We start from the raw sequence: 25,242 nt of genomic DNA on the forward strand, positions 1-25,242 counted from the left end.
AAAAGTTATATTAGTGGGTGTGGCACGACGAGAGGCGTGGTTCGTCATGATTATGCAGCCTTATCGTCTTTCCACGCGAAAAAGATGTAAATTCTATATCCCTCTCTTTGCTTTAAAACAAACTAAGATCAGAGAATTTGTGAATTATGAAACTAGGAGCGGAACAAGTGCTAAAAAACAGTTGTAAGTTGCTTATAAAGTTCTAGTTCGATTTCTGAATACTGATGGTGGCATGGTGATATTGAAAAATGCAACGCAGCAATTGCTGCACATATTTTAGAATATTTATATACAGTAGTTGTAGCTGTTGCCGTGTGTTGGCAGGGCAATTTAGTTTTATTGGATGCTATGAGTGACCCAGAGTTAACATATGCAAAATTCGTTACGTCACGCCTACTGGTACCTACTTGTGGTACTATACTTGACACGCATATTGGGCATTCTTTTAGCCAAATGATGCTGCTAAGTACACACACGCTCGCTTATTAATGAAAGAGCACGAGTTAGAAACTCATTTCATATTCAATAGTAGTTACGAGCTATTCTCTTTGGTTAGCCCTGAAGCTTGGGTGAGTGAAATTGCGAGAAGCGCGTTACGAGGCAAAATTGATCAAGTTCGTCCGCCCAAATTAGAAAAGGGACTTTCCCGGGGATGGACACCCTTCTCGTTTCGCAACTAGTCAACAGGTTCCCGAAATCGTCTATTCCGCTTGAAGTTGGATGGAATAGTGAAAACACTTGGTTCAGAGCAGAGCTACATATTCAGTTTATCCGTATATACACAGTTAATTCTGCAAGTAAAAATTTTGAAAGGAAACCAGGTTGAAATTGCATTCCAAAATTGATCTGAAAGTGAAACAAATACGGACTGGCTAACTATGCATATGTCGGTACCGGTACCACACCCGACAATGGCTGGTAACCGGACCAAAGGGACAATTATATAAATCCTATCCTAACTCATTTCACCACATTACTTCATTACCTGCTGCTCAATCATTAGCAAATGCTCCACACACTGACACAGGTCAAAATTCTCTGATTGTTTTAATTATCTGGTCTTTATTTTTGTTGATTAATCTTCAAGTCGTGTATCAGTATACATCAGTACAACCAGTACATCAAATACATCTAATATCGAATGATAATCAGGTATTTGATTCATTATGTTTAACATTTATTGTATGCTGCATTGGTCCACGATCAGACTATAGCACTGCTAATTACAGTAAGTAAGTTTATTTCAATTTTCTGTTCCAACAAAACAAAGAAGCAATACATAGCAAAACAAACAAATAGCCCATGACTGCATGAGCTCTTTATTTCGTGATCCCAAGTAACTGAATACTGGAATAAGGAAATGTGGCACAAACTGACTTTATCGAATACTTTATCAGGAAATATAAGTGTCATATCTAAATGATATACCTGTAAACAGTCACCTAAATCTGGAAATAATAAAGTTGCAAGTCTCTGTGTCAACAGAAGTATAAGTCGTCATGTCAGATGTTTTCATTCCTCGTGGTTATGTTTCAAAAACATTCTGGCCTGTTGAAAAGTCATCTATACCTTCTGAAAACTTGGATGAACCTGACCTAACTGAAATTGTAAGTACCTCAGTGTAATGACAGTATATTTTTATTCTCTGACAGACTGGTTATTTTCTGTGTTTACAATCTTTATAATGTTATGCTTCAAACTATCTCAATCGAGTTGCATTGATGTACAATGTTTACTTACAGTTCAAAAACCTAACTAGTGTAGAAGGGCTCACAGAAATTTTTCATAATCAATCATACATTTATACCTACTAATTTTTTCAATATGAGTGAAATCTAAAGCCAATTTATCAAATTTGAATAAATTAATGCTAGTCAATTCATGTTGGGACCAGGCATCTTTCAGGAAAAAATCGTAAATTTCTACTTTTTTAGGTTTAGATAAATTTTCCGAAAAATATATCAATTTCAACCAAGTCAATTATATCTTTTTTTAATACCAGCAACCGTTCAGCGTGTATCATCTTGATCATCCCCATGTTATAAGAAAACGATCCGGACATTTTGGTGCTTCACCGCGGTGTCGTGCAAGTGCTACCGATTCTTTGGATCTCACTAGAAAAGTTTTACAGCCAGCAATCAACTATGATGTTGTGGAAGTGTTTAAGAAGTATATTTCGGTGTGCTATACATTTATTTTTTTAATCTCATTTTAAAATTTAAATGAGAAGATTAAGTTGTCAAATACAGTTGTCAGTTGTGATAAATTTTCATTGCCAAATATGATTTAACATACTGTTGGGCCATTTTCCCACAATTTGAATCAGTGGTAAACTGGGGGTCGTGAACAAATTTTTTGTGGCCGTGGAAGATTTTACTTTTGATGCCTAAATTAAAAATTGCTCATCAAATTATTATCGCCTGCATACGGATTTTTGTTGTAACATTGACTGTCGTATGGCCTTTGTTTTGTAGTTGTAACTAGCATAAGTGAAAGCACATGTCAGTTTAATATTGTTTACTTGCCGAACATGCCTACCGTTAGTTGTAATTATCAATTTGTTTATTTCGATTTTAAAATTCGGTATCAAAATGTTTGCGAAACGTAGGAAAGTTGTTGGGTCAAGCATTTTAAAGTGCTTGATTGGAAGACTATTTCCTCGTTGAGAATTATTCAAAACCTGTCTGTTTGATATGTCAAATCAAGTTATAAAGGAATTAAATGTCACCTCTTTCAATCATGCCAGGTTTTTCGGGATGCGACAGAAAATATAGTGTCAAACATGCACACTGAGCCATTTACCTCATGTGCAACTTCTGATGAACTCAATGTTGAGAATATGGTAGGAATATTTACCTTTTTTATAATTGTCCATTAATTCGTTTCGTATAATAATTTTTTATTCAAGGTCTATATCAGTGAGACGGGATCATTTAATTTCTTTGTGGAAAAACTATCTAGTTTTTTTATTGCACAATTTATTATCCGATATACTCAAATCTGAGCTTTTTGATACAAATATTGGCTTTTTATTCAATATGTTGTAAGACTAAACTTAAGATAACTTCTGAAAACCAGCAATGCAGTTGATAAGTACCAGCAGAAACATGAATTTTTCTTCCAATATAAACACAGTACATGAGCGATTCATAGAATTAATTCAGGTAGGGGGGATCATATCATATTCTATGCTGTATAATACTGAAATTTACGAACCCAATTTTTCTTCTTAGGTTTTTAAAGCTTGTTCTGATGCTCTTGAACATTGCAAATCATTATTTGACACCAGGACTCCTGTGAATCAACCAAAAAGTAAAATTGCTAAAATCCAGAATGCAGGTTCTGGAAAAGGGCAACAACAGACATCTATAGGTAATTACAATGTCATTTTATATTATCACAGCTTTCGTTAATGGTGGGCTTTAACACTGGTTCTAAATCTTTAAAATCAATCAAACAAAAAAAAATCATTATTTTGTCCTAAAATTAGTTAGTGTCAAAAAAGATTTTTCGCACAGGTAAGTGGAGTCAAATGTAAGAAGAGTAAGTATGGCTACTTCTGACAATATTGGGTACCGCGACCCCCATTGATCACTTTTAAGACCCACCAGGGGGGTTTGGGATCCAATTTGAAGAGCCATGGTCTAAACTATTGTTTTATAAATTAAATTATTTTAGCGTCATCACTACCTGGATGGATGGTTATGAAGAGAGTGCCAAGTCCAGATTTTCCTTGGACAAAGGTAAAATTTAAAATTATATTTATTCTAATTTACTTACATTTTAAAACTATTTACTCATTCTTTGATCATCACATTCGAGTAATTGGAATAGTTTTGATGGCTGATGACTGAATTTTCCAACTAAATGTAAAGCATATCTGCATATGCAAATAATAGTGACAATTTTGATGACCTTCCATCGTTGAGGTATTTGTCACTGAAGCTTTCTAGCATATTAGAACAGAAACTTTCAATGTCATTCATCTAATGTTTCTATTGTGTTTATGCTAAAAAGCAATGTATTTTTGTCAACCATCCACCATATTAATAACTAATGCGAAATAGATATTGTTTTGTAATTTTTCCTATATACGATAGCTAAACTGTCATGTTGTTTAGACAAAAATAGGTGATATGTTAATTAGTGTATACAAAAAGTACTGAACGTTTATTTAATTAAATGCTGGCCGGCTCAACATGGCATTGAAAGTGATTGAATATTTGCATTGTTGGAAAACAAGCATATTACATATTTAACTTTCCTCTTTACAGGGTGGACCAAACAAATGTTTTTGCCCACCCTGTATCATTCAATACATTTTGAAATGAATAGAAATTTATAAAATTTCAGAGACTTGCAAAACACTCGCCAAGAAGATCACTCTCTCCAACTCCCAGATCAGCAGTGAGTAATTTAGGCAATTTTATTAACATACTGTGATATCACAATGACATGGGAAAGGGGGTTTAGCGAAAATGGTATAAAATTCACTTTTTGCTATAATGAACAACATTTTCCAAAAATCTCTATTTTATATCTGTGTAATGAAAAAATTGATCTGTTTGAATTATGGAATCAAATTTTTGTTACATATCTTTTATAACCCAATGTTATCTTTCTTCAAATCTACTTGAAAGATCCCATATTTTCTGAATCTATGAAACCTAAGAAATTTTTTAAAGGGTTGCCTCAAATGAACTAAATGTGTATATTTTTATGGTGACAGAATAAGTTTTTGTAAATATATTACATTTAGAAAAGAGGCAAGGCAACTCCAAGAAGATATGGAAGCCCTCAACAGGGTGGAAGAGAACCACTTAGTCGTGATAATGTAAGTCATTTGATTCTGTCATGTTTAGGATAAGATTCACCGATACATATTTATCCTGGGAGAGAGGAGCGATTGACAAGACCAATCAAATGGCGAACCATAGCCTCTCGTCCAGTTACCAGTTCATGTTGGGTATGGGATTAGTTAGTCAGTTTTTTGTTTTAGATGCATGGACTTAGTGGAGAATGCCGTAACCGGCCAGCGGTTACGTGAACCACCCTACGGCGGCGAGGAGTGCAACAATCCTTTCATAATTATCCTCCACGAAATTTGAACTTTCGATTGTGTTTGCATCTGAGGACATGTAACTTATACACGTTTGTGTTTTAAAGTGGGATCCAGATAAGCTGAATACTGATACCAAGTTCATAATGGGAACAAGAGCAAACAAGTAAGTTTTGCCTAAATTAATTACATTTTTAAACTTTGGGGGAAATTTTAATGTTTAGATCTATTAAATTTTTGTTTACCAGTTTTTTTTCTGATCAACATTTTAGAATCTCTAAAATATTACAAATTATTTGTAGAAAAATGTTTGCATTTACTCGTACCCCTGACATATCTGTAACTGTATCTTGATAAAATTTTTCATTTCAGAGCGTTAGGACTTGGAGCAACCAGAGGTAGAATTTATATGAAGCATCCAGAATTATTCAAGGTATAACTGAATCATAAATCTCATAATTGATGATATTTTCGGAAATATAAGTTCATATAAATTAAGTGTCGTATAAATCCAATTTTCTTCATGCCTTTTGGCATTATGTATTATTCATTCCAAAAATTTACCAGCGTAGATGTGGAAAGAAATATGTTGCATCAAACCATCAATCTTTTTTACATCTACAAACTATCATACTGATATACAACCATATTTTCAATAACCAGTTTTTCGTTTTGCAACATAATTTTTACCATTTAAATATTTTCAGTATTCCAGTGACCCAGATGATAAAAAATGGATGGTGAAAAACAACTGTATGTTGGCTACGGGAGGAAAAAATGTAAGTAATGTTAAGCATATCCTTCAAATCTGTCTTGAGATGGAAGCAGTTGCATTAACTTGTTTTTGTTTTTAGACATTTATCATGATTGCAGACAACATATTTGACCTGATAGATAATGAATACAAGTATGTACTATTATAATTTTAGTTTAGATTATTATTACTGAATGAAATTAATGTTTACACAATTATGCATCATGGTTACCTATGTTCGATTGCAGAGATAGTCCACATATAATGAGAGAGGAATTACAAGTCTTTACTCTTCCTGAATTTATTCTGCAAAAAATGCGAGCACTTATGATCAAGGAAAAGAAATTGACACAGAAACTGACAAGAAAGACTGCATCACCCGCTCCACCACGATCCGAGGTTTTAGTGGTAAAAGAAGGTAGTCATTTGCAACTATTTAAAGCCCTTACTCTCATTTTATTCATTTTCAAGTTTTCATTCAACAGATGACAAATTTCATTGTTTTTATTTGGAGAAATTAGGATACTCTTGTAGAGTACCAAGTTAGGGTTAAGGCATAATTTTATTCTGATTCCGGCCATAATTTTGTACCGATTTTCTCTATTTTAGTTTTATTACGATTCCGGAAACTGTCTGTTTGCCAAGTGAATATCCCCTTGCCCATAGGTTTCAGTCCCTTTACACAACTTGATGTAAAGTAGGCGAACAAAGTTAGTTACTTTTATATTGGTACACATATTTGTGGAACATCGAAATTAGGGCATTAAATTAGTTGTTTCACTTTGTTCTCTGACTTGCCACTGCATAAAATCCTATTTTATTATCTCGTTTGCAATGACGATAATCATTTATCAATACACCTCAATAAAACCCATAATTTATATGGATCTCTTCAATTTATTATATCTTATTATCAGAACATACTTCGGTGAAGTCGTATCAAAATCATCAACAACGTGTAGGTCAAACTTCACCTCGTCACTCTACAAGACCAGCAGCCGAGCGAGCTGCAGCTGCAATATGTGCATCATCAGAAGAGATGGATGAAACTAGTAATGGAAGAGTTACATTCACTAGACAGTCTGATGCAGAAAGTTTATCTGGATATAGTGATTCAGAGCCAGATAGGACTGGACGTAGTCATGCGACTGGCTAATATTTTCAATTCGATTCAACTCAATGCGAGCCTTCTTTTTGCATAATATGTTTGAAAAACAATGGTATAGGTGTTTGAGAGGAGTAATTTCTAATTTTGATTTGGACGGGTATGACTGAAAACTTTTAAGATAGGGCTTCATAAGGCAATAACTTTTATAAATCTTATGATTTGCTCAATTTTATTGTTGTTTTATTTTTTAACATTGTTCTCGATATTGTGAGCTAATTTTGTATGATTCTTGGATATTTTTCAGTAGCACATTAAGTGTAGAAACTGGAAGAAATATAGGACCTAAATTTTTCATCCTGACGTTATGTGCCTCAAAAAAAAAAATTTGTTGAAATATTGGTAATGATGAAAATGCGAAATTCTCGATATGTACTTTATATTTATATATGTTTTAACCAGTACTGTCTCCCAGTCTACGAGGAAATTGTGCAATTTATTACATTCAGCCGTGTTGTGATTTTCTGTAGAATTCATTCACCAAAAATTTAATTAAGATTAGTGTTTGGCCGACTGTGAGGCAAGCTTATGCACTGCGGTTTGTGCGTGGTACTAAGCGTTATACCCGTTTACCATCGCGCGTCGGCATTAGCATTATGTGTCCGTCTATTCGAAATTTTGTTTTAAACTGGCGTCTATCAGTTGGCAAGGGTCATTGAATAGTAAACATGTGCTCCATGCTCCGTCTTGTTAGTAGAGGAACGTGCCAGAGTTGCTAGCAGCAATTTGAACCATCTTATCGTACTTGCCCAGAGCAGGGAGAAGAATATGCCTCACGCTTGCGACGTGTATTGGATCTAATTTTTCTTGCTCATGGGAAAAGGTTAGGCGCAATTATTTGTTCAGCTGGGACTTTGACGGGCACCTACCGGATGGTCGTAAACATGAGATCTCATTCGGCGGCTATAAGTCCGGCATTTATAAATAATTGTACATAGCCAATACATAAATGTACAATGTGGTTTATCACAGGTTTCAAATCCGCGAGCTGCAGGGACGAATGTCCACCACGAATCGCCGTTGTTTAACTTTTTTCCACCCGAAATTAAGTGTCCCTGCTCGATAACCAGTCTTGGTGTCTCGCGCCTCCTTTCACCCTGAAGTACCATTTTACTTCATTTTTTGTATTTTTTATTCGCTATGGTGGAAAAATAAATTACTGATTCATCAGATATGTCGTGTATGAGGAGAAATATAGAGGCTCATTATTTTTTTCAACCAAAATGCATATTCGAAGTGATAAAAAATTGAACAGAACTCATTTTGGTACAGACTGGGAGATGGCGATAGGACCAAAGACCATGGAAGTCAATCACCAATGATGTATCAAAAAATATCTGTCATGTCTATAACAATATCAGCTAAGAGTTGGGTGTAACAGTTTCTGCGTCTGCGAGACTTCCTTCGAATTTCTTGGAAAAGTGCAAGAAACCTGAATTGGTCGCTTCTCAACTGTCAAGATACAAGTCTGGTCAGGTGTCGCACGATATCATGGAATGCCTGTCCAAAAAATTATCCGACTCGATACAGTAATTAGTACGGTAATAAAATGCAGACATGAGTCAACTCAAGACACAGTTATGTCTTTCTTTTTAGTAAGTGAACGTGGACAATTCCGGACTCCTGAATGAGATTCGGACCCAGCGAGGTTCGCGAAGGGACTGGAATTGAATGACGTCATTTCATAGGCGTATTGGGTGTCTGAGGCCATCGTACTGTCGTACAGTCGTAAAGCAATGCCGGTGGGCTGCTGTTGAATTATTCTGTATATATGTGATATTTCAGTATTTAGTCATAGTAAAACAGTTATTCATGTTTCAGTGTTTTGTAGTGCTAACATCCGAACATAAGGTACGGACTTGGTTACATGGTCTAGCTGTAAAGCGCACAAAACGATGTTTAATTACTGTTAAAATATTATCTTTAATTAATTATGTTTATGATACAGTGATTCTGTTGACTTTGGATAGAATTAAGGTATAGGATAGAATTCACATAATTATCCTGGGGAGCTGATAAGACGGCTTAATTATTTGCCGAACCATAGGTCTGTAGGTAGTAGATACTTTATTTTGAAAACTCCATAATACACACCAATTAAAAAGGGAGAATTCTGGAGAGCGGGCAAAGCCTTAAAACCGCCCACCAGCACACACACAAAAAAAAGTTACAAAAAATAAACAAACCCAATTAACCAGGCTAGGGTCAGAAATGACCAAACAAGAGATGCGCAAATGTATTGAACTTTTGGGCTATTATACTTTTAAAACACTCAAGCTAATACAGTACAGCAGTAATAATGACTAATTCAATCTGATACTGGTATACAGGTATATGCTGATATGCCTTAATTCAGTAATTTGAATGTCCTAAAAGGATGGAAATATAAGTTCAATTTTCAATCTTTTCAGACTTACACCAGTACACTGATACAGCAATATCTGAATATACAGATATATGTTGTTATTTAAAGTACCAGTAATGTTTATTTTGTCCCATCCATCAATGATATTGCGATAAACCGAAGATCCTTGGCGTCAAATATAAACCTTGATCAACAGATAATATTATTTCCAATTCTCGAAAGTATTTTACAATATTATTTATTGATCATTACAAAATAAAACCCTTAACACCAGATTACTCTACAGCCCACAGTTTTCAGGTTTTAGTATTAGCATCTCAGTATCAATACCAAAGTAAGAACTAACAGAAGGATGAATATCTTTCGAGATTTGATGAGGATTTTGAGAAGGATGAATATCTTTTGAGATTTGATGTTGACTGTTTGTATGTTGATCCCTTTTAATGAACCATTATCCGCAATACCTTTCCATTGATTTTTTCTATTCTCTTTATATCTTGCAAATGTTCTGTTCCATACTGCAGACAGCTTCACTGAGAGATAAAAATGCATGTGAAATATTTTTAATTACCAGAATATTTTGTGTATGGATCAGAATATAGTCTACCATCTGTCAGTAAATTGTTTTTTGCAATCCATCCCTCTACAGCTCTATGAATGTAAAGGATGCTGTATTCTCATATTGTTGGCTATGCCATATAGGCTACAACTATCATTGATTATTTTTGGCAAGAAAATGTTTTCATCAGAGCTGATGGATTTTATATAACATACATAGTTCAGTACTATGTTTGGCTTTGGTAAAGGTCTATGCTAAAATCTTCACACTAAAATGTCAAATTTGTTTAAATAGTTATAGTTACCTTACAGCTTGTATAGATGTGACTGAAAATTTAAAATGCTCACGTAAAACATTCAAATCTTTTTGGCCTTGGAATTGAGAAAAACCGGTGTAATGAATTCCCATATTTGAAATCACTGCATTATTGGTCATTTTGACCAGTTGAGACCACTGTTTATGGCTTTCCTCATGCTGCTCTTAGAAATGCAAGGCATAAAAGCAGTAATTCTAATTAAATAAACTTTTATGTTCATAACCTAATTGACTTTGCTTGGATTTAAATTAAAACAGTATAATAATAATATTGTGCCTAAGCTATAGCTGTGCTAAATAAGTTCTATAACAAACTATAAACAACTTCTTTAACGAAGATATATATAAATAACTCAAAACAAGCATGATTTTCCAAAATTTACTTATGTAATATCTAGACTCTGCTTATCTGATTTAAAATCTCTCTGCGAATGGTGGTGCTATTTTATAATTTAGTTTCCAGAAACTAAAAATTGTTTATGTACTATTATAGTTGCGATTGAATTGATTAGAATGAGTCATTATGAATTGTTTTAGCTAGATTTATTGTTTTGCTTGAAGTGAATGTGTGAAATGTCCCATGAAAAGCTCACCAAATTTTTAAGAAAAGGATTAAATAGGAAGATTGTTAGTTAGACTGACAAGAGTTGTAAACTCTGAAACTTGTTAGTGAAAACTGTAGTGTATGCTCCCATTTGTTGAGATGGAATTATTTTTGCTGTGGAGGAATTATACAGCCTTATCAAACTCTTTACAGTTAGTATAGTGAGTCATTGACCTAAATTTATAACCCATTTATGCATTTGAATCATAAATAGAGATTTGAAGTTGTGCATACTCATATTCTGGGATATATTTTACTTTAGTTGAAAAAATGTTCATCGTAAATTCAATAAACAAACAAATATTCTATCCCATTGTTCTGTACATTCAAGAACATTTTATATACATATTGATGTTAATTACATATTGGAATTAGGTTGATAATATAGACAATTTAAAAATATAGCAGTATTGATATCAGTATTGGCAATAAAGTGATATCGGCACATCTTTAGTTTTCAACATGCTAAGCTCGGGACGGGTCTCGTGTAGTTTCGTACCTAACGTACTTCTAGTGGGTGTAGCATAACATTTTTTTGACATGTCAATCCTAACCCTCACCTGACTACGCCATCCAAAAATTACGTCACTACGTCGTCACAATCCCGTCATAGAGCTTGCCAAATACTCGTACGATTGCCCGAAATGACATCGGCGCCGACGATAAAGAGCTGACTAACGTCAGCGATCTCTCTCCTATCGGGATCGTTGCGACGAGAAAACGAGAGAAATAGCTGTTCGATTTCGGGTTCTCGTCTGCGCGTCTTGAATGACGGTTCGCATAGTTTGAAGGGCTCTATTACGTCGTAGTGACGTAGTTTTTGGATGGTGTGGTCAGGTGGGGGTTAGGATTGACACGTGAAAAAATTGTTATGCTACGCCTACGTTAGGTAAGTTAGGTACGAAACTCGGGACAGTATAAGAATGATCAAAGATTTTGAATACAACTCCTGTATGGAATAATTGTCGTTTCGTCGTACAATTTCATTGCTCAGGAATTAGAATAGGATTTACATATTTATCCCAGAGTAGAGGAAAGTCGATTAAAAGGCTTAATCATATGTCAAACCATGGCCCCTCGTCCTGTTACCGATCCATGTTGGGTATGGGAGTAGTTGGCCAGTTATTTGTTTTCATATGCATGGACAATGCCTTAGCCTGAACATGGCTCTGAACAAGTAACTCTTCTGATATAAGGTGATATTATTGATGAAAACACTGGAATACAGTACAGTACAGTAATGCTCCACCTAGTCAATGATAAATATAACAATTGACATGGCAAGTATTTGATTGATTCTGAATATTTAACAACTGCACTTTTTATACAATTTTACCAGGTTTTTGTGGAAGTTATTGCATTGGATTATTTTTTGTCAAGCCTGTTATCTTATTATATAATTTGAAAGGGAGGTTTCCCTAATTACACCTCCATATGAAATATGGCAAGGGAATATGATCATTTGTTCAAGCTTTTAATTATAGGAGATAGTGGTAAGTACTTTGTGTCTATCGTTTGTTGTGTTGTTTTTTATGCATACCAAGTAAAAAGTTGATGACTAAAGTGTAAATTTTCACAGGTGTCGGCAAAAGCAGTTTGTTGTTGAGGTTTGCAGACAACACATTTTCAGGTATTTATATCTCCAGTTTAATTTGTTTCCAAGCTTCATCCTTAGGTTTTTATTTTGAATTATGTTCAATTTTCAAAGAGTTAATTTATTTGAGTGTAATTTACGTTCTTAATGCTTTGTGTATGATTGTGATACATTGATTCAACTTTGCACTTTGTGTTATTTATTGAATGCCACACACAGGGAGTTATATTACAACAATTGGAGTTGATTTCAAAATCAGAACAGTTGAAATTGAAGGCGAAAAAGTCAAATTACAGATCTGGGATACAGCAGGCCAAGAACGATTTCGTACAATAACATCAACGTAAGAATATAAATTGTAGCGAGTACAATTCGTGAGCTGTTGTTTTATTAACTCATTCAGGCTTTCAATTATGAATGTTTAAAAATGCATCTCAGTTAGTTTTGAATTCCGTGTAGTAATGAGTAAATAACACTTTTTTAAAAATTATAAGGGTAATCAAAATTTAGTTCCAATTTTAATTTTTTTCATTCTAAATGATATTTACCGTAGGTCAAATTTTACGAAATAAGATTCAGAAAAGTAGAGCGAGGTCTTTAAAAAAATTGGAATAAACAAATCTATTTCTGTTTTGATCAGTATTTTATTCCAGTATCTCTGTGTATTATATTGAAAACATGTAACAAAATATATCGCAGTCGGACATTAACAGTTTTATTGTACTAATGATTTTAACAGATATTACAGAGGGACACATGGTGTTATTGTTGTTTATGATGTGCAAAGTGCAGAATCATTTGTCAATGTCAAGAGGTGGCTTCATGAAATTGAACAAAATTGTGATATCGTCAATAAAATATTAGGTTAGTATTCCTTAATCTCTTCAAGTAGAATCGGTTGAAATCAACAATTTTGTATTGAAAATTAATTTGAAGATTGTTTTTCTTTCTACAGTTGGTAATAAAGATGATGATCCTGACAAAAAAGTTGTAGAAACAGCAGATGCTCAAAAATTTGCAGATCAAATTAAAATAAAATTGTTTGAAACAAGTGCGAAAGAAAATAAAAATGTTGAAGAGGTGAGTCTGCCGATCATACAGTTTGAAAAGTTTATAAGCTTCTGCATATTTGATAGGCATGTTGAAAGTAATTTTAGAATACAACCATGTAGGCTACTGTTTTTTGTGTGTGAATATCACCAGCTAATAAGATAAAACTGGCATACTTGTGTCAATATTTAACTATACATTACAGTTTCTCTCAGCAAATACGATTGTTTATTGTGATATTCTGAATCCTCCATGGAAATGAAATCTACTCCAATTCAGTTCAGTTGAACTTGTATCCATATAATATGTGTATAGTTTATGCTATACTGTATAGATTTTAAAAACTATCTATTTTCTACTTGCACAAAGAATTCACATTGATGTCCAATTTCTCTTAGCAAACAAGGTACAAAATTGTTTTTCGTAATAGTATGAATCTCTTATGGAAATGTAATACATTTCAAATTAGTCAAGACCAGTTTTGTGAATCACTGCCATCTCATGATGCCATAATCATGCCATTGTATTCTGCTGACTGACCTTTTTTGATCAGTAATCATAATTGACTGCAGTAAGTTCATTAGGAAATTTTCACATTTTAAGAAGTTTCAGGATTTTGCCTGTTGCTTTATCAACAAGTCAGGTCATAGCAGGAAGTAATTGGTGTGATGGCTGAGGCGGTCTTGTCTCGTAGGTTACAGTAAATTTTTCGTGTGATTCTTATATACCTTAGAGATCTATTAGTTATAGCATAGGCAGGAGATATACAATTTATGACATTTACAAATTATGACATTATACAAATTATGTGCTTTTTGATCATAGGAGCTATACCATGTTGGTTCAATAAATGTTGACAAAAAAACGGTTCAAGATGACTTAGTACATGTTATGCCTAAAATGATAGTTTACTGACTTATGACCATAAGAATCATTGTTCAATTATCCATTTTAAAATGTACTGTCACATAGTATTTTTGTCACTAGGAAGACATAGCTAGTTAACCTTTTTTCATGTTCGGCATACTTTACTGTATTGACACAAATAACCTTTTATATTACTCATTACTTGATGATGACTGGTTTTCAGTCATCCCACATACCCGGTTGAATAATTTGAAGTTTTACTAATGCAAGGTTTGTCTAAAGTGATTGATATTCACTATTGAACAACAGATAAATAGGTATAAACTATGTGTAATTGTAAATAAATAAACAAGACTAAATAACTACTATTGTATGTACGCAATTTTTCTCTTTATCATCAAATCTGTACGTCAAATTATTAACATTATTTCAAGTTATACCAGTTTTAATTGGTATACACCAATTTGAGCCTTATTTATAATAATGGAATACTAGAAGTATGAAATATTATGCTGTCATAAATATAAGCACAGAATGACTGGTTAATGAGGCTATGCCTAAGTTTTATTCAATAAACATGATTAGTTTATTTTACTATTATACTTTTCAGATGTTCACTGAAGTTACACGACAAGTTTTAAGAACCAAGAAATCTGCGGAGGCATCTGGTCGAGATCAAAACATTGAAACAGTTAAACTAGATACAAAGAAAAAGGGGAAAAAGAAGGGTGGATGCTGTTAATGAGATTGGTTATTCGCCGAATTATATATAAAATCTGGTTTCTGGGCCCCAATTATCACCATATGTGCCCCAGTTGTCAGAAGCTGACTATATTATTGAATAACCCAAAATATTATTACAGTGGAGTAAAAATATTAGAAAAATATCACAGTGGAGTTGGAGGTATGGTTGAAAGAGCCATTTAAATGATATTAGGTCTTTTAATATAAGAAACATCAATTCTTTTCACTCAATTTCTATATTATATTATTTCAAAATCAGTACCCTGGGGTTTGCCACATGTTATAACTGCATAAAGTAACAGATATAATTCATTATTCAACACATAGAAAGTTGCATACACATTGTATCAAAAATAGAACCTGACGCTGGAAACATAATTTGATAATGCTTATTGACCAGCTCACACTCATAGAAAAATCATGTCTATACAATGCAGTTTGTAGTGTATTTATAGAATGGAGACTTAATTCATGAAGCTCCAGTGCTTTTTTTCATCATCGATTACTATATTTTCAACTTTTTCTAATTGATTTGTCTCTAACTATACATTTCTCATAAGACGACATTCTCCTAATAAACGAATTATCTTTGCTGGGAAGTGCTTTAAATATTCAAAAAAACACATCTTATTGTTGTAGATCAGAGTACTTGAAAAACACCTAAATTAAAGAATTTATTATATATGTCTTGTGTTTAAAAAAAAAATCTAAGCCATAATTGTAAGGTTGTTTAAATAATATGGTTCAAATCAAACCAAAAAACAGCTATTGACGGAGAGACGGTTATTTGTTTTGGGGTCTTTATTCCTAGAAGTTGAGACAGCCGTATTCATAGCCATTGTCATAGCAAGAAAGCAGTACTGTCACCCACTGTTTTCAATGCATCAGCCTTTTAATCAGCCATCACAATTACTCAGCTGTATTCATAGTAGAAATTCATGAACTTTGGCTTTTAATAAATGTCTGTTTGTACTTCGAAATCATGCATAGTGTCTAAATCTAAAGAATTAGTATTGATTACAAAAACAGACATGATATATTATGTATTACTATTCCATTTCATTTGACAAGGGTATTTATTATTACTCATTCAACTGCATTTGATTGGCATTTTGGTGTAATCATTATTAGCGAAATTATGGATGCCCTTGTGTTTTGTAACTATACAGAGAATGGTTAGTATACAAATTGACTATTTTGAGTTTAAAAAAACATGGTCTTTATATGTAGAGGGATGTTCAATTAGATTTCAATGCTAAGAATTACCTAATTCTGAATGAAAATTCTTATTGAGTTGTGAGCATATACTCATGCTGAAATTCATGGAGAAAAAATATTATAGTCAATTTTTATTATGGTTCTGTCAAGCTCAACTTCAATTAACAGCAACAATAGTTAAAATACATTTTACAAAATTTTTCTTGACTGATGTCAATAATTTATGTGTCTCTTTTAATTGCTCTGAGACATCTAAATGGTGTGTACCATTGGTCATCTCTATTATTATCATGGATAATACCTGAAATTTTGAAATGTCAATCCAAATTATGCTATTTGAGTATGAGTAAGTACTGAAAAGTCTCTCTCATATCATTCCGTACCAACTTAGCCATACCTTGACCAGCTTGTAGGTTTGTAGGCTAGTTAATAAAGTACACATAAGACTATGAGTTGACGATTGATTAATCTAAAAAACGTACAAGGTTTTAGTCATTGGTCTGGTAGCAAATTCACAGTTTATCAATCGTAAATAATGTTATTCGTTTATTGAATTAATATTTATGCATGTTTAAATTTACCTACCATATCGTATATTGAAAGTATCTATTGTATGATATGCAAAATGAAGGAGTTTAAATTTTAACGTGAAGCTCAGCAGATAATTATAAAATGTTAGATACAGTTTTCAGCGATAATTTTTCTTATAACTTATTATAAAATTAGTGTAATCAACGTATAAGTACCGGTTATGAAATATTGCATATTGTCATGATTTATTATCCGTTATGTAAACTTCGCATTTTCTTGTAAAGAGTTATTCACTTCTAATTCATGCATACATAGGATTATGATATCCCATTGTGGCTTTTCATCGATATCGTTTCTGACTATATTTAATTCGTCAAGCCTCAACAAACTAAATCGATAAAATGAATATTCTATTTGATCATATATTCGTGATATTTCGGTATATATCACACGCAAAGCCATACAAATATAATGTTAGATGACGCTGAACAAGTGTTGAAAAGTGATTTGTTTTCAGCCTTGTTAAAAACAATTTATTATACATTACTTTCCCAATTGGCTATAGGCTATGTATAGAGGAACAAATATGGAGTTGTCTGTATATCTTTTTAATAGCATTTCAGTGCATAAATTCAACCAATCTTTAAGGCTCTGATCTGGTAAAAGTCACGATCTCCTCTCCTTGGTAGTTGAATTTTTATTGTCCATGTGCTCATACTTTCATATTTGTCTCATGAAATCTCACACAATTTAATTCATTTCTTACAAATGAATATCATAAGATTCACTCAAATGCTTGTTCAATGCAAAATAAACAGCTGCTTCAATTAAAAGTGATGATCTCAACTAATATTGAAATGTCTATTGGGAAATTTTTACTCCTGTAAAAATATGTTTTGTAAATTGTCTAAGAGCAAATAACGAGTAATACTTGAATCCATCTCGCTGTTTTTGTTCAGATTTTCAACATTCATGACATATAAATTATGGCCACAGGTATTCAAATGGAAAAAGGGGCATAATAATGAAACTTACAAACATGAAAATGAATTATGTCATGGCTTAAGCTATTTGATTTAACTTAACAATTCCATTTGAACCTCAATGATGAGGAAGATTCATACCAACAATTGTTTAACACATTCTCCAGTGATTTATTGGATTGTATTTGCATGTGTGACATATGATTCTTATTGATATGCATATTTGGAAGACATTTAGAAACATGTATAGTATATAAAAATGGTTGTAATTGACAATAAACTCGTCATAAATTTTCTAAGAAAAAATTTCCCATATTTGTTGATGATGATTTACCTACTTTCCACACACCAAATGCTTGTAGATGTTGTATAATAATTGCAGATTAATTACTGATTTTTGTCCCATTAAATTAATCTGGTTACTGGGGCTTGATGCCACATGATTGTGTGCGTGAAGTAATAGCTGTTATGTCAGATTTAATTTCTTCTCATCAATTTCTGATTTACTGTTTCAGTTTAGTATTAGTGTTATCACATTATATTTAAGCTTGGAAACTACTACATACTTATTATTACTTAATCAAGTTATATTATAAAGTGCTCTTTTATACACTTGACTTCTTTGAAATACGGTGTTCTTGATTTGTAGCAGTTCATTTTCAGTTGCAAAAATTCTATTCACCGTAGGCAATTAGGACAACATTAGGTAAGTGCCGTGGTGGGATTCAGCCCGTTCGCACCGGTTTTATAGAACCGTCTCACGGAATTTTACGATATCAGCGAACTGGTTAGCATATGGTTGCCATACCGGCCGGACATGTCCGGAATTTAGGGTTATATTTTGCGTCCGGGAAGAATTTAAAAAAATGCTCAAATGTCCGCAATTTTACTACATCTGCAATCGTACTGTGCACACTGTTAATACTAGGAGGTTGTGTAGAATTATGATGTAACAGAGCGTTTTCCTTATCAATGATGTTTACCATTTAGAACTTCCTGATTATTATTCGCTGACCAGCAGCTAGTTCCTTGTTAAGTTGGCTGAATACAGGAGTTTTATACCGCGAAGCCTTACTTGTGGATTTTTCTATTCAAATAAGAAGCTAGTCAGGAATTAGGGATCGAAAGTGCTTGTCCCTGAAGCATTTTGGTTCAGTTAGTCTGGTGGTAAATTACTTTGTTTTTTAGACTAGAGTATGCATTTTTAGTTGGGTTGTATTTATTGTTAATAAAAATAGATATTATTTCAAATGGCTAATTCTAAACGAAAGTACACATTCACTAACGAGATGCAAGAAAAACATCGTAACGATTTAAAATGGCCCGCCGAACTTGAGTGAAATAGTTTAACACTTCATATGGTACGTTTGAGTTTTAGATTCCGTCTATCGTTACATCATTATCACAGTTTAAGCACTTTTATTTCGTAACAATTGAATTATACCGGTATCTTATGTATACGTATGGGTATTAGGATTACACACCGCAGTATTTTAGATACCATATTAGCCATATATTAAGAAAGCTTAAAAGATGTCACAAAACAAAAAGTAGGCACTGAAAACATACATTTTTTAGATGAATGGCAGTGTTTTTATTTCTTTATTGGAAAAAATCAAACTTCAGCCATTTGTCTTCCTTGCCAACAAAATATTTCAGTTCTGAAGGAATACAACATTATGCGCCTTTATGATCAGTTGACGCGCGTATTTCAAAATTTAATTCATTGCTTGATTCGTACAAAAGTCAAACAAACATGTTCAAAAAAATGTGAAATGTGTAACAAAACAAGCCATAAGTAGCCAATCATACGATGCCATATGCTACATGAGCAAGTAACTTCATTAGTCACTATAAGTTGTAAATTACTTGCTGAAAGCCGTGCTTGTTATTTATTCCTCGGGAATTCTATCAGCTAAATATTATAATTATTAATTTCATTACATAACAAACTGCGATGCTAGGTGTATCTAAAATCAAGCTTAGAGCCTATTTCTCAAAATTTTCTCAGGCCGCTCAAGCGCGCCCTGAACCCCAGCCGTATCGTCGCGCACTTTTCCTCGCTCCCCTTTTCTGGCCCTACAATTTTATCCTGCTGTGTATTTTGGCTCGCCGACAATCAACTCGGGGGACCCCCTCATGTACATCGTTTCTTAAATACATACCAATTTTTGAGAATACAAATAGTTTCATCGCTAATAGCAAATTATTTACCACCCCTAAATTTCGAAACACCCCCCAAAAATTAAAAGCTGGGGAACATACTGGGCAGAATGCTTGGTTTGCAAATCAGGAACCTATGTATCTGTCGTGCACAATGGTAATGGTGATTTAAACACCCATCTGCAATCGGAAAAACATCGCAAAACAGTAAGAGGGGCTGTCGCATCAACAAAAATGTGAAATTATTTTGTTACAGCAGGAAGCAAATACGAGGATGAAATCACCGTCGCAGAAGCCACTCTTGCATTTCACGCTGCTTTTTGAACTCTGAATCCCCAGAACGACGCTACTCTCTCACCCTGACCTCCCACGGCGTCGCATCGATTTGACGCGTCAAAAATTGTAATATCTCTAATTTTAAATCAACATAACTTTTAAACCAGATGGTCTGTAATATGTCATATAAAAGCTTATCTAGTCTTTTATTTCTAACTGGCATTATTTTTTATGAGATGTTTTGATGAGATGTGTAAGCCTATTTTTAGTCCAATCTGCTAATTTTTTGTGTTTTAGTAGGATTTGATACCTTTTTTAGATATGTATCATCAATATATGTAAAATTTTGAAAAGTATACAAAATTACCTTTCGGGGAATATACGGATGACTTTCTTAACATACGCATAACTCATTTTATTGCAGAATTTGTACTATCGATTCCAATGGTTTGTGAACAAAATTGATCAACTATTTTGACGCCAAGTTTGCGTAACGACGCAAAGGGCGACGACGACATTGTCCTGATAACGTTCATGCGACGTTTCGTGTGTAACGCTTTGCGTGATATAGATTGCGCAATTGCACAGCTTGAGTTCGGAATGTGCCATCATTGCATCAGTATCATATCCTCGGCCGCAGATAAAACCTCTATATTCAGACGAATCTTGATCGAACATAGTGAAATTGCTAGAATATAAAGGCCATTTTATATATATATACGTTAATTATTTAAATATGGGACGAAAATGAATGGCCAAAGTGAAATATTTGATCCTCATGCATTTATGAGGTTCCGCCGGAAACATCAAGGCTAATTCTTCACCGTTGGATATCATGAAAATTGAATAAAAAAAACGGATAACGGCAACGCGCAAGACATGGTGGCACCAGTAGCTCACCGGGTCAGTGTTTTACATTTTGCGGCCTCATTCGATTTTCGAAATTACTGCATATACCTACGCAACATTCCTGATATCGCTATATTTACAATGAATTTTAAACGAAAGCTTTGTCCAGATGAAATATTGGAAAGTATCCATCTATCGGAAGAAGAAAATATGGCACAATAAAGTCCAGCATTGGCGCTGAACAATGCATCCATCGATATGTTCCAGCATTCCGTTTTTAGAAATCCGTATTTTTGCTATTCGAATTTTTCATATATATCTTTATGCAATTAAAACGGCAATAACACTGCATATTGTGTGTTTTAGTCGAACAGATTTTGAGACTGGATGGAATGCGTAAATTCTCCCTTGTATCGTTTACAAGTCGTTAGTCGCTTCAAGAGTACGAATTAAAGTAAATGACGCTACGAGCATGCGGGGAAAAGTGTTTTTCGTATAGAACGTAAACGTGCTACGTGCCGACGTAATTGCTTAACGTCGCTGCGTAACGGCGTAAATGTGTCAGGTTGTTATTTACGTCACCTTGACGTCGCCTCGATCTTGCGACAAAGAAAATCACGAATAAAAATGCTTCTAAAATTTGAATGGTGCAACATAACTTCAATCTAATGGTATCACTGGAAAGCTATCTTCATCTTCTACAAATGTTGTCGATAATCTACTAGGTTAAATTTTTCCAATTAGATTTAGGAGTTTTTCAGAAGTTTTTTATGCTTTTCAATTTTGCCAATTTTCATAAGATTATCACAATATTTTATCTCAATTTTAAAATTATACTTAGCCCTGTAGATTATTTTTCACGCGATGTGAAACTTGTCTAAATATAATATATGGTTCGCGAGATATGAGTGTTTCAAAGTTGTGTAGCGCATACGGGATGCTAAAGCGGCTTTCGGCGTCAGAAGACTTTCTCGAGATTTTTGTCCATGTACATCTGTTCCACTTGAAAAGATTTTCCTTGATTCTAATGCAGCGAAGAAGTTTAGTAGTGGCCGCACAAAGACAGAAAAAGTTGTTACTAGCGTACTTGCGCAATATTCTATTGATGCTGTTCTAAAAGGTTTTGAAGAAAACGATATCGCGTATTTTGGCGTTGCAACAGATGGCAGCAATCACAATGAACTGAAATTATTTCCTACAATCATTCAATATTTTGACTGGAGGAAAGGTGGTTTGCAATCAAAATTGATTGAGTTTACAAACAAGGCAAACGAGACTGCCGACACAATTGCCACTTATGTAAAAGACACCTTAGAAAAAAGATGTTTTTAAAAAAATGTGTGGCATTTACAAGAGACAACTGTAAATGCCCTATTGAAGAGAATTAGGTCTCCAGAAAAATATGCATGGTCAGAAGAGTGAATTTGTAGTGACTTGATCTACAAGCGTGTCTGTAATTTGTTTTAAGCATGCAATTGCTGTTCTTCCTTTTCGGCACAACCTAATTCGCATTATTATTTTCCACTCTGAAGTTGAGATTTATTTAGACTTAGAGCTATATTTAGAGAGTGCTAACCCGCCTGGTGTGAGATTCTGCTTGTGACTGAAGACAATACTTTATCATTATTGTAGCTGGCGCTTTAGAATGAGTATCGTACAGCGTTTGCAGCCTTCGGTAGCGCATATATATGGTCTCATGAAAATACGGAGCTCCTGAAGTATGTGCACCAAGATGGCGCACAACCTGAACGTAGTATAGGTTGTGCGCCATCTTGGTGCACATACCTCGGGAGCGCCGAAAATACTCATGCACTGTCCGGGATTTTGCTTTTTCAAATATGGTAGCCCTAGAACCGTTAGCATTACTGAAAAAAACATGACTTTTTGTAACAGAACCGGCTGAAAAATATAACTTCTGTGATGAAACCGGGTCACCAAAAATTTTAATTCCCCCCACTGGGTAAGTGCTATCCTTTGGATGTCTGTATTCCCATACCAATCATAACTGACAGTTAATTTTTAGCGACAATGACAGAGAGACAAAATTTAGAGGATTCGTTCTGGATATCTCCAGATATTGAAATTGGGCAAAATTACCATTAATATCGACAAATTTCTGGTATTGGATGGAAGTCCCGTAACCGTGAGACGCTGGAAGTCCTAACGAATCACTGAGATAAGTCTCACTGGTTAGTGGAATCGGGGTTATTTCATTTAGATCGTTGAGTATTTAATAAATGGGGACTAGGGTCGGGTGATTTTAGGATCGAATTTCGAATACTTGTAAGATGAGTGATAATTAATGGTAATGGATTCTTCGGACACCAAAATTTCACACACAATGAAAAACATATTTCAATAATAACTCGCTGGGAAAAATGTCTTATGTCAGAATTGCATTGTAAAAATGTGGCGGCGATTCGAAATTTTTGTCTGAACTTATTCGAATTGCCTAGCCCGAGTGTTATCTCTGATTTGCCCGACACTGGTTGATTCATTCGCCCAATTACAAACTTCAAAAAGTTCGTTTCTGAAGATGAAGTAAAATGGATTTTGTTTATTGGGCTTTGCATCTAGTTGAGCCCCGGGGATTTCAGAAGAAATTGAGTTATGTCTAGTAGTGCTAGCCAGCAATACTAGAGCAACGTTCCAAAGTGATATCCAACATGCATCTAATGTGCGGTATTAGGTCTGTCTGCCTTGGCTATTTACGCTAATTGAAATAAACGTCTTCTGAGTTATATCCGTTTGAGTTGAGAAAACTAAACTTGCCTCGAACACCTTTCAGATAAATCGATCGAATAGGCGTGAAATACGGACAGAACAAAGGTACTTATACCAAAACTGCCGAAAAAACCCATAATTCCGCCGATTAGAAAAATCTTCCGAAAACACCGATGACGTCCGACTGCAATTTTTTTTCCTTATCCCACTATTATCATGCATGTGGCTATTGTGCCTGGGAGGTAAGGGTAGTGCCGTGTGTAAGCATTAGGATAACATTCACATATTTATCCTGACAGAGATGAAGACCGATGAGAAAGCGTAATCACATGGTTAAATGGTGGCATATTTAGGGCACCATCGATTGTCGTGCATTATAGCAGTGGTCGGCAACCTTTTTTCAGTGACGGACCGGTAAAGCCTGACCAAAATTTTGGCGGACCGCCTTTATACAAATTACAGACGAACTGATGTAATTTAATAAATTATATGCACTAGAAAAGTTATGTTAACAATACATTCAAAAACAAAGGTATAACGTGTTTCTCACGTTCGTCCTACTTAAATATTTCGTTTTTGTGGTTGTCAATTTTGAAAACCTGACTTTACACACTGGTAACAATGCTATTAGGGCATTGTACGTTTTTTGTGTCACCTCTCTGCGGACCGGTAGTAATCACAATGGGCCGCGGCCCGGTGGTTGCCGACCACTGCATTATAGCATTTACTCAGTATTTTGTACCCTGATTTTGGCCGCCATTGTAAAAACTAGCACCATAAATCAGAATAGTGGGGGAAATCTACAGCGGAGCCCGTCTATAATAGTGGTGTCAAGGAGAAAAGAAGAGAGATAAAACTGTGTAAGTTACTATACTTCCAGCATGACTTCGTACTATATTGTTGTGTATAAAGAATCTCATAACTTGTATGTATGTATGTACCTTTAAAAAGTTAACAAATCGAGGATTTATAGCACTCCGTACTGTACGAGGCAAAACCGAAAGCGGGCGAGAGAGACGTTAACTTTAGGCAGGCGAACGTGGCTCACCCGTTTAACTTTATTCACTTTCATGCGGGGACAATTTAGACTAAAACATGCGGTGGAACGAAAGCGAAAAATGTGATTATTCGCCGGCGAAGATATCGGCTGGGCAATTAATACCAACCCAATATTACGACGGATGGAAAATTTTCTAATAAAGCAAAGTAACTTCGTCTTTCGTCAACCAAACGTTGCGCTGGCAGAAAAAAAACTACGAAATTTCACGCGGGCCGGCAAAAATTCTTCACGAACCAGCAGTTAGAAACCATTATCTTGATCTAGACTTAGAACAACGATATGTTAATGTTTTCAAAAAATATTAATCGAAACTGCAAATAGCATACAGACGTGCGTGACAGAACGTAAAATAGTAAATATCC

At 34.3% G+C, this 25,242-nt stretch overlaps 2 protein-coding genes across 2 annotated transcripts; both read left to right on the plus strand.

The window, feature by feature from the left end:
* Nucleotides 1-1,003: 1,003 nt before the first annotated feature.
* LOC120342196 (deoxynucleotidyltransferase terminal-interacting protein 1-like) lies at nt 1,004-7,438 on the plus strand. The gene is made up of 14 exons (XM_039410918.2): nt 1,004-1,152; nt 1,486-1,607; nt 2,003-2,179; nt 2,747-2,842; nt 3,234-3,372; nt 3,679-3,743; nt 4,354-4,407; nt 4,760-4,834; nt 5,167-5,225; nt 5,432-5,492; nt 5,767-5,838; nt 5,914-5,966; nt 6,062-6,231; nt 6,731-7,438. The coding sequence occupies exons 2-14, from the start codon at nt 1,500-1,502 to the stop codon at nt 6,967-6,969; spliced, it is 1,368 nt and encodes a 455-aa protein (XP_039266852.2). The 5' UTR covers nt 1,004-1,152; nt 1,486-1,499; the 3' UTR covers nt 6,970-7,438.
* A 4,704-nt stretch (nt 7,439-12,142) lies between these two features.
* On the plus strand, nt 12,143-18,436 carry LOC120342109 (ras-related protein Rab-35-like). Its single transcript, XM_039410799.2, has 6 exons — nt 12,143-12,314; nt 12,401-12,451; nt 12,635-12,758; nt 13,155-13,279; nt 13,371-13,495; nt 14,943-18,436. Exons 1-6 carry the CDS (start codon nt 12,263-12,265, stop codon nt 15,072-15,074), a joined length of 609 nt encoding a protein of 202 aa, XP_039266733.1. The 5' UTR covers nt 12,143-12,262; the 3' UTR covers nt 15,075-18,436.
* Nucleotides 18,437-25,242: the final 6,806 nt, after the last annotated feature.

This window comes from Styela clava, chromosome 3, assembly GCF_964204865.1.
Source record: "Styela clava chromosome 3, kaStyClav1.hap1.2, whole genome shotgun sequence".
In the NCBI taxonomy this organism is placed as follows: Eukaryota; Metazoa; Chordata; class Ascidiacea; order Stolidobranchia; family Styelidae; genus Styela; species Styela clava.

Coding starts and splice junctions, on each gene's coding strand:
- LOC120342109 (XM_039410799.2), top strand. CDS start 12,263: ATGGCAAGGGAATATGATCATTTGTTCAAGCTTTTAATTATAGGAGAT. Junction 12,315..12,400: donor TTTAATTATAGGAGATAGTG/GTAAGTACTTTG, acceptor AAATTTTCACAG/GTGTCGGCAAAAGCAGTTTG. Junction 12,452..12,634: donor TGCAGACAACACATTTTCAG/GTATTTATATCT, acceptor TGCCACACACAG/GGAGTTATATTACAACAATT.
- LOC120342196 (XM_039410918.2), top strand. CDS start 1,500: ATGTCAGATGTTTTCATTCCTCGTGGTTATGTTTCAAAAACATTCTGG. Junction 5,226..5,431: donor ATGGGAACAAGAGCAAACAA/GTAAGTTTTGCC, acceptor TTTTCATTTCAG/AGCGTTAGGACTTGGAGCAA. Junction 5,967..6,061: donor CTGATAGATAATGAATACAA/GTATGTACTATT, acceptor GTTCGATTGCAG/AGATAGTCCACATATAATGA.